This window comes from Hemitrygon akajei, chromosome 23 (genome assembly GCF_048418815.1).
Source record: "Hemitrygon akajei chromosome 23, sHemAka1.3, whole genome shotgun sequence".
Lineage (NCBI taxonomy): Eukaryota > Metazoa > Chordata > Chondrichthyes > Myliobatiformes > Dasyatidae > Hemitrygon > Hemitrygon akajei.
The window spans coordinates 33519331-33533598 of NC_133146.1; the positions used below are offsets into that span (position 1 = coordinate 33519331).

Here is a 14268-nt window from a genome sequence, read left to right on the forward strand (position 1 = left end):
TTTGTCAATGGAGTGTTGTTGAGAGATGTTCTTTAGTTCTAAGCTTCAACTTGGCCAGGTGATGATGTTTGCCCAATGTTGGTGGGTGAAGGTTTTTACCTGCCTTGGAATATGGCTTTTGATCATATATGTCAAATTAATATCCACATTTGATATTCAGATATAGCACAGTGTGGAAGTTACTTTGCCAACAGCCAAGAGGCATGAATTTGATTCCATCCAGGCAGTATTTAAATGTATTTATTTGATTTAGTTAAACCAGAATTTGCAGATACTGATACGAGTGTTTTTAGAGTTAACAAAAAAAAACTGTTACATGGTCTTAAAATCCCATTTGCTCACTAATGGCCCTCAGAGAAGGAAATCTGCTTCCTTAACCAGTCTTAACTTTTGTGACTCTGGACCCTCCAATGTTGTTGACTCTGAGCTCCCAGCATTGTCAACATCTGCAAATGAGTGAACTTTTTTTTTTAAAGCATTTATGGGCCTTTGAGCCAATAGAAATGATAGTCCTCAGTTTTGGCTCAGATTTTAATATTGCATCTAAGCAAATCTCAACCATCCTCTATTCTCTCAATTCATCTCACTTCTTATTCACTATAGACATTTTGTGCACAGGGTCCTGCATTTCTTTATGGTGTTGCTTCATTTTCAAGATTCTCACCCTTTAACTTAATGTCCTATCACTCCCTCTCCCTAAAACTACTGGGTGCCCAGCCTAGTCTCTGCATTCATTTTTTGTTTGGCCTCCAATGCCTTCCTGAATTTGTTTTTTTATTAACTCTCCTATTGGTAACTGACATTAGCTGCCTCAGCTTTGAGCTCTGCAGTTTCTTCCATAAATCACACCCTTTCAGATGAGGATTAAAACCTATTTTTATCTCCTTAAATTTGTCTCTGAGGTGTCTTCAGTAATTTATGAGATTTTAAATAGAGATTTAAAAATTAACAAAATACCAAAGCTGGGCTTGTGAAACTGGGGGCAATGAGATTGTTTTTGAGTGGTTGTAACCCAAGGTTTGATAAAGGGATATTTGGCAGATAGCACACTTTGTTGTGTGAACTTGCATGATTCTGTAATAAATAATGTCTTTTAATATCTTCAGATTTTATTCTTGTAACAATAAGGATTTAAAAATTAATCTAACATTCAGTAATAAACCTTCTCACTTTAAGGCAACTATTGAGTTGAAATTAAGAATATTGGATGCTTATCACTTCATTAAACCAATCAGCAAATATCCAGCTGATTACACAAGGTCTTCCAGGGGTTCTGCCTACTTCTCTCCTGAAGTATGTTGAAACATTTTAAACAAGTATTAATATTGATATCATGCAAATTTTCATTTGTCATACATAAAGTAAAACTAATAAGAAACTGATCCTTCTAAGAATTAAATACCTGATTTGAAGTAGGTCTGTAATGGTGAACTTTTTTGCAAGTACAACCCTGAAACACTTTTTTGAGCAAATCCTGTCAGCAGCATTTCCATTGTTCTTTGTTACTTAGTAGAAATTGTTCACTAAATATGTTTTATTTCCTCAATGTATTTTCCTGTACAGTTACTATAGTGATTTTCATTTTCAAAGCTAATAATGAATTTAGTAGTAATCTCAGAGCAATTGGGTGGCAGATTACTATAATTTTACTGTAGCTTGGTTTCCCCAAAGTTCATAGCTCTTATGAACTCTTTTGAACAATTCAGTCCCCAGCCTTAAACCTTAACCTGTGTCTTTTCCATAAACAGATTTTACATAGTATAGTCTAATTTCAGCAGCTAACGCACAGTTAAAACTTATGGAATAGTACCTCGAGGCTGTTGAACTATTCTGTTTTTGATGTTACACTAGAACCTCATTACTGTACTGCCAGATTGGATATGACAGATTTTTAAGGAAAGAGACTTCACTGTAGGTTGTTGGAAAATTTATAATTAAATCTACCTGTCTAATTGAATTAAATTATATATAATATCCTTGGATATTGCTCTCTGCCATCTTTTGTAGACTTACATTATTTTCTTTGCTAATTGATTCTGATGCTGATATCATCAATTCACTTAGCACCACACCATGAATGAACTACAAAAGAATTTTGCTGTTTGAAGGAATTATTTGTTTTTAATCGCAGCATCATTATCAGGCCAGGGGATCAAACCTAGTTCTGAGGCGTGTAGTCAGGTATGCTGACATCAATCAGGCATATCTAAAAATGTTGAAATGTCCGCTTTGTAGAACTGATGCATGAGACTGCATGCTGGTTAAACAGCATGTAGTAGGCAGACCTAAGCAATCTCACAACCAATGGGTCAGATCAAAGAATCTACAATTCTTTCAGATTTCATCATGAACTTGATTACGAACGGTGATTATGAATTCAGCAATGGTGAAGGTCCTGTGCTCAACAATAAGTCTAAAGTATTTGCAACTATGTGCAGCCAGAAGTCCAGAACTGAAGATCCATCATGGCTTCCTTGCTACCATCACAGAATCTAGTTTTCAGCCTTTGTGATATTAAAGAATAGCCAAGACCACAGAAGCTACAGGACTAAACAATATTCCAGCTGTATTACTGCAGATCTGCACTCTAAAACTAGCTATTCCTCAAGCCAAGCTGTTACAGTATAATTGCAAAATTGGCATCTATTGACAATGTGAAAAAGTTCCTTGGTATGTCCTGTTCACAAAAGGGGAACAGATCCAATTTGGCTAATTAGCATTCAATTAGTCTTGGTCATCAGCGAGCAAACAAGAGAAGATCTCCAGATGCTGGAAATCCAAAGCAACACACAAAATGCTAGAGAAACTCAGCAGGCCAGGCAGTATCTGAGGTCTCATCGTGAAGGGTCTCTGCCTGAAACATCGACTGTTTCTCTTTTCCATAGATCCTGCCTGGCCTGCTGAGTTCCTTAAACATTTTGTGTGTGTTGCTGATGGAAACAATGATCAACAGAGTGATCTAGCAACATTACAAATAACCTGTTCACCAACAGCCAGTTTTGGCTTCTCCAGAACTTATCAGAGCTTTGGTACAAACATGGGCTAAGTCTCAAATGTAAGATGATTGTGCTGCTCTTATGTCAAAGTAGTGTTCAAGAATGTAGCATCAAGAAATCCTAGTACAGCACCAGTTAACAGGCACCAAGGGAAAAACATTGCAATGATTAATTTTTTTTTCTTGTTAATTGCTTTGGCTACTCGGGCAGCAGCTCCAAAACCAAGAAGGAAAAGGGCAGCAGGTGAATGGTAACACACACACAATGCTGGAGGAACTCAGCAGGCCAGGTAGCATCTATGAAAGAGTGTAAACAGTCAACATTTTGGGTTGAGACTGGAAAGAAAGAGGAGAAGTCAGTGTAAGAAGATGGGGGATGTGAGGGAAGTACAAGGTGGTAGGTGATGCGTGATAATGGGGGAGGGAGTGAAGTAATGAGCTGGGAGGTTGCTTGGTGAGAGAGATAAAGGGCTGAAGAACAGGACAAGACCATGAAAAAAAGGGGAGGGGCACCAGAGGGAAGTGATGGGTAGGGAAGGAGATGAGGTAAGAGAGAGAAACAAGAATGGGAAATGGTGAGGGGTGGGGGGGGGGGGAGGCAGCAATTACCACAAGTTCAAGAAATCAATGTTTATGCTATCAGGTTGGAGGCTACCCAGACAGAATCTAAGGTGTTGCTCCTCCAACCTGAGTGTGGCCTCATCACGGCAGTAAAGGAGGCCAATGGACTGTCATGTCGGAATGGGAAGTAGAAAGAATTGAAATGGGTGGCCACTGGGAGTCCGCTTTTCATGACGGATGGAGTGAAGGTGCTCAGAGGAACGGTGAACACACAAAATGCTGGAGGAACACAGCAGGCCAGGCAGATTCTTCAAGTTGCATGCTTGATTTGAAAATATACATGTGTCTTTATCCATTACTGGTTCTAAATCCTGGAGCTCCCTTCCAGATAGTATTGTGGGTGTCTTTACGAGAAGAACTCACATGGTTCAAAGCAGCAGCATTCCATTTACCTCAAGGACAATTAAGGACAGGCAATAAATGCTCAATAAAATAAAACCATTTTGGACAAGTCCATATTTATACAATACTGTGCAGAAATCTTAAAGCACCCTAGATTTTTTTTTAATGTGGGTTCATATGGCATGGCCTCCACAGAGCCCTGATCTCAATATTATTGAGGGTGCCTGCGTTTACCTAGAGAGATGGAAGCAAGTGAGACAACCGAAGTCTGCAGAACAAACTACCAGCCTATTATAAAACAGCACGGCAGTGTACACAAGAGAATTGATGCAGTTTTAAAGGCAAATAGCAGTCACACCAAATATTAATTTGATTTTAGTTTTGTTTTGCTATGTACTGCCCTTTCATAGTAATTTTTTTAATATTTAGAAACTTCATTTTATTATTTTGGAAGTGTCTGCTTTACAGAAGTTTTTTTTACATGTACTTAAGACATTTGCACATGTAACTTTTGCACTGTACTGTGTGTATTTGTGATTTAAAAAAAAAGATTATTAGTATATGTGAGGACCCTGGTCCCTAGTTGAATATTTTAAATTCAAGGTATTGTAACACTTCTGTGACAGTTCAAAGTTGATTGCATCGGTTTGATCACTTTCATCTCTGTGGTTTGGATTGCTTTTGGTTTAACTCATTTGAATATTGTCACAGATTAATGAAAAGGAACATTTCCTCCTGTAAGTTCTATGTTCCACAGACTCAGTTGTTAGAATATTCTTTAACATTTTAAAGCTTTGTGTTTGGCTGTCGTTGGTCAAAGATTCAGATTAAGGCTTGTTCCTGTTAAGACTATGTAACTAAATATGGTACAAATTTGTCAATGCATGTTGTTTCTTCTCGTTACAATATTTCTCCAAGGAGCACAAAAACCAGCAAGTTTTCTTGAATTTTATACCCAAATGACAGAATATTTTCTTTAATATTTTAAATTTTCTGTTCTAATTTTGTCCAAGTATTAGCATACTGTTAAGTTAGTGTGCTATACAAATTAAATGCTGATGTATATTTATCTCAGTACATAGCTAAATATAATGAGGTTCAAGGTAACATGTTATAGATATAGATGAGTCAAGAATATTGCTATATTAAAATAAAATTTCTACTACATTTTTTTAATTAAAAATGGAATATAACAATGGTTAAAATATGTAATGGACTGCCTGCGATGTTTTTGAAGCAAATTGCTGAGTGCTAGTCTACTCACTCAAACTCACTGCATTGTTATCCTATTTTATCCTATTTTTTAAAAAAAACTTAAAATAAAGTAGCACAATAATCTAATTCCTTTCTGGTGCAACTTTTTGTCCATTTACCCAGTTGATTTTTGGTGTTTGGCTTGCTGCATTTGTGTAGCCAATATGAGGCATTTTGACCGTTGTCTGACTTAACAGCTGGGAATTACAGCACAGACCACTGTCCCTGGATATGTGCACTTTGAAGGAAACCAGTTGAAGCATAAATTAGGTTTTTTGCTAGATTTCAAGTTCATTGGTGAATACATTTTGTCATTTCACCACCACTGTTTAACTTAACAATATATTTGTAATATTTCATGTAAAGTGATAATTGGAAATAGCCCAAAAGGATGAAGGATGTCGAAAACAAATTGTTTATTTTTTGACAGAGAGAAAGATTCAGTAGACTCAAGTTATTTCTGAACTTCAGATACATGCTAAAAGTGTAAATTAGTGTGATGTAACAAATAGGTAATTATTTTTTTATCTTCTATACCATGCAGGTGAAGCTGTTATTCACAAAAACGGTAGAGGAGCGACAACAACACCCCATGGGCAACAGTTCAACCACAGTAACGCCAGATGTTAGTGATAATGAACCAGAGGACTATAGATACTCAGACACCACTGACTCTGATCCAGAGAATGAACCTTTTGATGAAGATCAGCATACGCAGATAACAAAAGTCTGAAATATTTTTATGGGAAAATTAAAACTGCAAGAAAAAGGAAACGCTTGAATAAACTGAAAGCAAGTACCTTTTTTAATGGCAATAGGACAATGTGTCAAGTAAAATGCTACACCAATTATAGGAACAATGATCTTTTCCTGACCAATGTTGTTTAGCCCCATACACATACATCCGCGAGGTTTTGACACTGTTGTCCAATGAGAAATGATTGCGTAGATATGTATATACATTTTGTGTGTCAAATTACACATAAAAGCGCAATCAGGAAAAAAGAGGCACTTTCCCATTTAATTCCAGTTTTATAAAAAGTGGAGACAGATCTGGTGTGTACGTAGGAATTTTTTTCCTTTTGTGTTATGTTGCCAACAGTAGGTGCTCACTTACCTGTACAAAGGTTTTAAGCCCTGCCCCTTTAAATCCATGTAACAGCAGATAAGTCTGTTATCAGCCAGGAGGATTTTTGAAAAGGTTTTGCATAAAATGCATGTTTTTTTGGGGGGGAGGAGAAAAGGAAGTAGAGAGGATGCACAGAAAGGAAAATAAAATCCATAGTCTGGTTCCAGTACCACCTACAGCCTGTTGCACGTTTCTGCAAGGCATTCAGTCTAGTAGATAGTGTAATTGGCTGCTACTGCTGCTTGCTTTTTGTGCTTTCAAAGCACACTGGTGCTAGAAAAGGCAGCTGGATTGAGAAATTCTTTCTGGGAGGAGGCTTGAACCTTGGACAAATAAAATCTACTCGTCCACAGATGTACAGATTATGGAGTCCATGTAGGGCAAATTTTCAAGTTTTTTCCTTCCTTTCCTAAGGGGTATCGTGAGTGAGGTGGAGTCCCTTGGTAGAAATTGCTCAATTTTATAAATGTGGCAGCATGCCCGCTCAAAATATGACAGTTAATGTAAAAAGGAGAATTTTACAATGATTTAATAAGTTAGCTAGAATTATTTTAATTGGTGCTGCTCCACTATGTCCTGTGTAACCAAGGCCAGTGCTTGAAGTTGATCACTCTTTTGTTAGTACTGTTTTGGACTTCAAGTCAATATCTATATAACTTATCTTCATTACATTTGTGTAGTTCTAGCTGCTTTATTTCTATTGGCAAGATGCCTTCTTTCTCCACATCTCATATTGGCATATGATAAGGCAAAATTTGGATTGGGAGTATGCGGTGAGTTTAGGTGGCATGTGTTACATAATGTGTTATGTGGAAGTAACAGATTTTACAGCCAATGTTTCAACAGAATAAACTGATTTTTAGCAAGGTCACAGTATGCACAGAATTTTAACATGAAAATTAAGAGGTTTTGTATTCATATTCTAGGAAGCTGTTTATACCTTCCTTATCCGTAACGGCATGAAATGAAGTCTCTTGTGTTCTGTTGGTTAACGTGTTAAACCAGTAGTTGTCGTCATTTCCTGTAATTGTCGGAAAATAGAACTGCATACTCCCATGGGGCCCAGCCAATTGGAGTTGCGTAGATATGGTAAAAGTCTGATGTGAGAATGTTTTTATGTTCTCTTTTAAAGAACAGAAAGAAGATTGTGTTTTAGCTGGGGAAAACTATTTTGCTGGAGGGTTGATGCATTGAAGTGTACCTATTATTTTCATTACTTCAGCACAAATTTTATTATGCTTGGCCATTTGGTGATGGACAGCTACAATTACAAACATTGCATCCAGCTTCGTCTGGAAGTAACTTCCCAAAACATTTAGTGTTGGTTAGTGTCTAGATGTTTCAGTTCTGGTGTCTGTTCTTGCTATAAACCACAAATCTTTTAAATCTTTCTTTGTAGTGGTGCTTTAAAACTGTCTAAAAGCTAATGTGAAGAGCATGAGTTGTGCAGTGAAAGAGAAATGGACAAATATAGCTCAAGAGGGAAGGAGTGCAGGTTTATAGATCAAATTACAAGCTTCAGTTGACAGTTTTCTTTTATTGATGGAACTTTCCTTTTAATTTTTTATTGATTTCCCCCATCCCTTCAAAATCTCTTCATTTCTGTTGCTAATAACTGAACATTTGAGACATGCCACTTTTGAAGAGTTTCCTTATGTATAATCATCTTTCATAAAGACGTTTACCACTAAATCTTATTTTTATATTGATAATAAAAGGAAATTTTGACAACCAGGAGCAGGCAATAAAAGCCCATTTGTAAAAGGTGCACAAAAACAAGTGAAGGAAAACTTTCCTGCCTTACATGCCTTGGAAATACTGAGCTTGGCTTCAGGCAAAGTATTTATACAGCTTTATTTTCCCTTTTAACATTAGGGGGCAAAGAGGCGGCCCTTTCATCTTCAGAACACTGAAAGTAAAATTCTCAGTGTCACTTGGAACGCTAAGGAGCCAGGGTAAGAGCAGCTGCATATTGTACTGGGCTTTTGCACTGTAAGAGTTTTTTCATATTCTGTTGAAAATCGAGAGTGTATTGGGGTCCATAAACAACTTTTCCAAACCTTCCAAAGGCTTGCATGCTGATGGTGGAAAAGGTGGCAATAGTATGTTTTCATATTCTTGTATCAATACCATCCTTGTAGAGTCAGACATGCGTTACTTTGACTGAAAGTTGTCCGGTCTCTTTTTTTATTTATGACAGTATTCATAATTAGTCTGGTAAATACATTCTGTAGATTATCTCTCTTTGAGTTTCCAGACAATATGCTTAATAAAAACAATTCTTTGGATGTGCAGCAGCTTAATGTCTGAAATTGTTTGTTGACAGCATCACTGTAAAGGAATTTATTTGGCCATCTTTAGTCATCTGTAGCCCCACTGAATTATATTTGCCACAGTAAATCACAAAGGGCAGTTGCATGGGTAGCCTCAGGGGTCCTGCACTGTGGCACAAGGTATGGGCCGAGTGGATTTCACAGGCAACATCAAATATCCAATTTTCAGCTTTAAAATATTCATAAGGTGCCAGTGTGAGAGTTCATTTCATTAGTAATACCAGATTTGTGCAATATGTTTAACAAAGCCTGTGGTTGCCACAAAGTGCCTCTTGTTTACTTAAAATACTGTTCAAAATTTTGTCATCATGCATGCAGATGGAAAAGGTGGAACTGTGCACTATAAAGGGGCTTCACTGCAGTGTAGGACAAAGCTGCCTGCTGCTCTGTCTGTTCAAATTTGGATTTTGTTTCATATAAAAGATGTATACAAAAATATATTTTCAGCCTGTAAAACAGCCTTTTCCATTTCAGCCTGTTAAAGATACTATTGTGCTGTGCAGCTATTTGCTCTGTGTGTAATGCTATGCACTGAGAATACACAAAAAGTAAACCAACAAATGTAAATTGTACAGGTTATTGATGCTCATAAAATCCAATGTCCATTTGTTATTGTATGTGTTGTTTGTTAACAACCCTTTATCTTACTGTTATAAACTCCACTTAAAACCGATTAAAGATTAAAGTCTCATTCTTGTCATTGTGCAATAGTTAGAATATTTTACCTTAATCTGTTTTGAATGGTTATATCTTCCTTCAATATCTCTTTGCTTAAGTAATGTACATATTGTGGGAGAAACAACACAAAAAAGCCTGCAGTTTAAGTTCCTGCCGAAGGGTCTTGGCCCGAAATGTCGACAGTACTTTTTTTTCCATAGATGCTGCCTGGCCTGCTGAGTTCCTCCAACATTTTGTGTGTGTTGCTTGGATTTCCAGCATCTGCAGATTCTCTCTTGTTTACAGTTTAAGTTTCACATTTTTTGTGAGATTTGGTGAAATTGCTGGGTCAACTACTTCAGTGATATGATAGCAATAAGTAAAAGTGCCAGTATGTCCCATAACTGACATTTCCACCTTTTTAATGTTTTATTTTTACCTAGTTATAGCCGATCTTTTCTGTGCCATATTACTTTTTCTCTGTATGAATGACGATTCATTGACCAGCAAGGAAATGTTCATTCTAAAACCTAATTGCTCTTGAGTTTTGGATTTATTTTCCTACCCAGAGATCCAATTAATTTCATTTTTCATGTGAAAAGTGGCAGTCTAAGTGCACCTTAAGCAATCTTGATAAGTTCAGGTTGGTTAAGAATTAGAACTTTGAAATTGTCTTTTCTCAGCTATTTAATGTCTGTACACCTGAATATTTCTCCAGATTCCTGCCTTTCAAAGCTGAAAAATCCAGTTGTTTTGACTCTTTCCCCGTTAGCCTTTGGTTTTCTTGCACTTAACACCATTATGTGGTTTATTTCTACATTTCCAGAATGTAAATCATTCCAAGATATCTTGCCTAAATTTTGCAGATGGATTAAGGATGTCAGAAAGCAGATGCATGTAAAACAAAGGAAATGTGCTGTATAAGAAGCCATTTTAAATTGAGGAATGTGCTGAAACCAATATTCTGCAGAATAGGGGGCTGGCAGAATTAAAATTAATGAGTATTTCGAACAAATACAAAAGCAAAATAATTAAATTCAGATGTTTGTATTAAAATGAATATTTGAGGAAATCAGCACACTTTATTCAGCTTGATGGAGAGATCCATTTAAAATATAGAATTAATTAGATTGCAGTTCCAGCATTCAGAAACTGCTGGAATGATACGCTGTTTGTGGATTTGTCTGTGTCTCAGAAGGTAGTGAGTTCAAATTCCACTCAAGTTATAAGTGGATATCCATGGAATTTCAGGGTTTTGATTTATAAAATACAAAGAAGGCATGGAAGAGTCTTAAATCAACAAGGTTTTAATAAAATTAGAGATTAAGGAAAGTGAGTGCCTTGACATACTGTATTTGTCCTGTTACTCTTTGTGACTTTAAACCCTAGTGCAGCCTTTAAGGTTTATTTAACTGATGGCAATCTTGCTTGATGTGCAGTACAGACACTCTCAGATTTCAGGATTTAATCTATTAAAGGTTGGCCAGAACTCAAAGCAATAATTGTCAATTTTCAGCACCAGCCTTCTGTTCTGATTTATCTCAGCTAATACAGGGAATCAGAATGAACAAATTATTTACAGATTAGCAAGCTGTAGTTAGTTGGGTAGTGTAGCCTCAACTGTTTACCATATATAATCACTTCCCACTTTAGGTGCACCTGCATAGCTCGTTAATGCTAATATCTAATCAGCCAATCATGTGACCACAACTCAATGCATTAAAGCATGCAGACATGGTTAAGAGGCTCATTTGTTGTTCAGACCAAATATCAGAATGTAGAAGAAATGTGATCTAAGTGACTTTGACTATGGAATGGTTGTTGGTGCCAGACAGGGTGGTTTATGCATCTCAGAAGCTGGTAGTCTACTGGGATTTTCACGCACAACAGTCTGTAGAGATTACAAAGAGTGATGCAAAAATTTTAAAAAAGTGAGCAGCAGTTCTATGGGTGAAAATGCCTTGTTAATGAGAGAGATCAGAAGAGAATGGCCAGACTGGTTCAAGCTGACAGGAAGGTGGCATTAACTCAAAATAACCATATATTACAAGAGTGACTTGCAGAGGAGCTTTTCTGAGCATGAAACATGTCAAACTTTGAAGTGGATGCATTCCAGAAGCAGAAGACCACAAACATACATTTAGTGGCCACTTTATTAGGTACAGGAGGTGCCTAATAAAGTGGTCACTGAGTGTATAGTATACTTAAGAAGCAGCATATAGTTTAAATGGAAAGGTTGCAAAATGTTTCTGTAGATGCAGATCTCAGTGTACTCCATAAAGTGTAGAAAGATGTATGTGGGTACAGGAAATAATTTCAAAATCCAATAAAGTTAGCCTTGCGCAAGAAGAATAGACTCTAAAGTAGGGAATTTTTTTTAAGAACTGGGCAAAGGACTGAAAATGGTTTGGGTTCCTAAGCAGTGTATTTGAGGTTTTATGGGTTCTGAAGTGGATATTAAGGTCAAAGTTGAAAATGCAGAATTTTATATAAATGAATCAAGTTGTGACCAACAGGATAATTTGTGATGGGGAGTGGCTCTTTCCATCACCTGCACATGCTTCTGTGTGTTCTGGATATTTGGCTTTAAGGCTCTTAACAACATCCTGATTTCTCCTCTACTTTGTACAGCCATAGGGCAGAGGTTTTCAGGAGGCAGTGTCAATGTTCCAATTCCTCAAAGGAGGTTTTGACCTGTACCTGGAATTTTACCTTCTATCCATAGTCGTCTCCTGTGACAGTGCAGAACAGTGTAGATTTTGACATACTTCAATGAAGGCAAACAGTTTGGTTAAGTTTTTTAAGTCTATTTCTAAAATTAAGGGATTGTTTTCGTGGAAAGATTGAGCATGTTGGATCTTTCAGTGAAGCTTCGAACAGTGAGAGGTAATAACCTGAAACAATGCAAATGAGCCTGACAGGATAGATGTCTTTCCTTGGTTTTGGGAGGGGTAATGGTTGCTGAAGGTGTTTGGATTTTAAAACAGAGGGCATAATTTTAGAATAAGGAATTGCTCACTTAAGATTGGGGTGAAGAAGAATTTTTGTCTTGAGTCACAACTGTTTTAAATGATCTATTTCAGAAAGCTGTGTAGATTATTGAATATATTCCAGATTGAGGTGGACTTTTTAGATAAAAAGATTATGGAGGACAGATGTGAAATTGGGGCTGATACCTAGATCAAATTATCCATTATCTTCTTCAGTTGTGGAGCCATATGACCTATTCCTGTTCTTGATATCCCCTTTGGGGTTCAGTGTGCAAATCATTGTATTTATTGCAGCTTTGGTCTCCAGATATATTGAACGTTGAACAATGACTCCATCACTTTCAACTTAACCCTTCGATTGTGAAATTTAGAACAGATTGGTTGCCTGTGTAGGAGTGTTGGCAAAAATCGACACAAACATAATTACTTCTGGCGTATACTTTATTCCCAGAGTAAACAAATGGCAATGTCGTGTATATATGAAAAATTCCACCCCCGAAACGTAATAACGTACCATGTAACTTACACGGCGAACTTAACCCTTAACAGTCTGGGTGAATTCTGCCTGATGAAATGGAGTCCCTATATTTTTTTAATAATGTTGTATTTAAATTTGAATTCACTTTTTAAATTTAATTTGCAAGTCTGACTATCTGTTGCACTTGGCTTTGCTATGCAAATTTGTTCATTTACATTAGAAACTGTACTGGCACAACACTAAGTAATTTTTTGACATATGCAGCATTACTTCCCGCTCTCCAAGCTCTCATCTTTTACATTTTGTTTTATCTATTTGTAGGTTTTCTTTTGAATTCATTCCATTTCAATCTTAAGCAGCTGCTGATGTGAAATTGCCATTCTTTTTGGTAAATTTTATGTTGAGCTTTTCTATTACAGCACCAAAGCAGCTGGTGGTTGACTTTTACTCTTTTTGATGCTTTGTTTTGCTAGTGTTTACAAGATCCTTTCATAAGTGTTCATCATGCTTGCTTGTTTTCATCCCATTAGTTTAGCCTAACTAGTGGAAGTTGCCTTGAATTGGGGTATTGCTTTTGACCCCTGGGTATTTGTCTTAATGTTCAACAGCATTTCATGAACTTCAGTCCAGAATAAATAGGTCTGGGATAAACACTGTGGGAGTTTTCTTGGATTTTCATCTCAACCAGGTTAAAGTCATCAACCAATTTGCAATATCCTTGGGAGTGGCATGTTATTCATAAGGAAATACGTAAGAATATAAAGACCAAAGTGAGAAAATAACTTTTGCAAGACAAAATTCAAGTTCCAGTCAAAGGTTAACAATCAGTCTAATTTTTAAAGGTAGTACCTGATCTTTAAATCAGGTAGTTTAAGGTTGTCAAAGTTAGGGGAGGCTCTCACTATCTATCAAATGCTCCCAATGGCAAGTGTCTCAAATAGCTGTGACAACTATATCCAGCTCCTGGCCTTCAGGTGTGGCTTAGCTACTAAGCAAGTGGAATTGTTTCTACTGACAGGAGAAGGGGCAAAGGCAGATTACTTAAAACTGATCATTTTGGACAGGCAGAGTTAGTCAACTGTGGTTGGCAGTTCGTCTAGAAGGAGAACTCTGTTCTCAAAGCGCTGCTGCCTTGTGCCTATATTCAATCATTGAGAACCCAAAGGAAGACTCTGGAGCTGAAGTCCCTAAGGCAGTCCAACATTGAGTTCAATGCTTACTGGCAACTCCTACAATGTTGCTGGTGCCAAAACTGTGTTGGTCTCTGCCATTCCTTTGGATTCATCACTGTGTGGAGAAAGGTTGCCTGCTTCATGGGCAACAGCTTGCTCTCCATATCGTACTGCCCTGCTTGCATTTCACTTGGTTGATGCCAGGACGCATTATCCATGGTTGATCCTGATTAATGGAGGGCCTCATTTTTTCTGGAGTGGTGGAGACTGAGGGGAGATCTGCGAGGTTTATAAGAT

General features: G+C 37.1%; 1 protein-coding gene across 1 annotated transcript in view; it reads left to right on the forward strand.

Annotated features, from left to right (window-relative positions):
* Positions 1 to 9374, forward strand: part of LOC140715319 (phosphatidylinositol 3,4,5-trisphosphate 3-phosphatase and dual-specificity protein phosphatase PTEN-like) — a 113290-nt gene extending 103916 nt beyond the window's left edge. Inside the window, exon 9 of the mRNA XM_073027358.1 lies at positions 5757 to 9374. Coding sequence (XP_072883459.1) covers positions 5757 to 5945 — 189 coding nt within the window. The 3' untranslated portion in view covers positions 5946 to 9374. The remainder of the gene's footprint in view (positions 1 to 5756) is intronic.
* The last annotated feature ends 4894 nt before the right edge of the window (positions 9375 to 14268 follow it).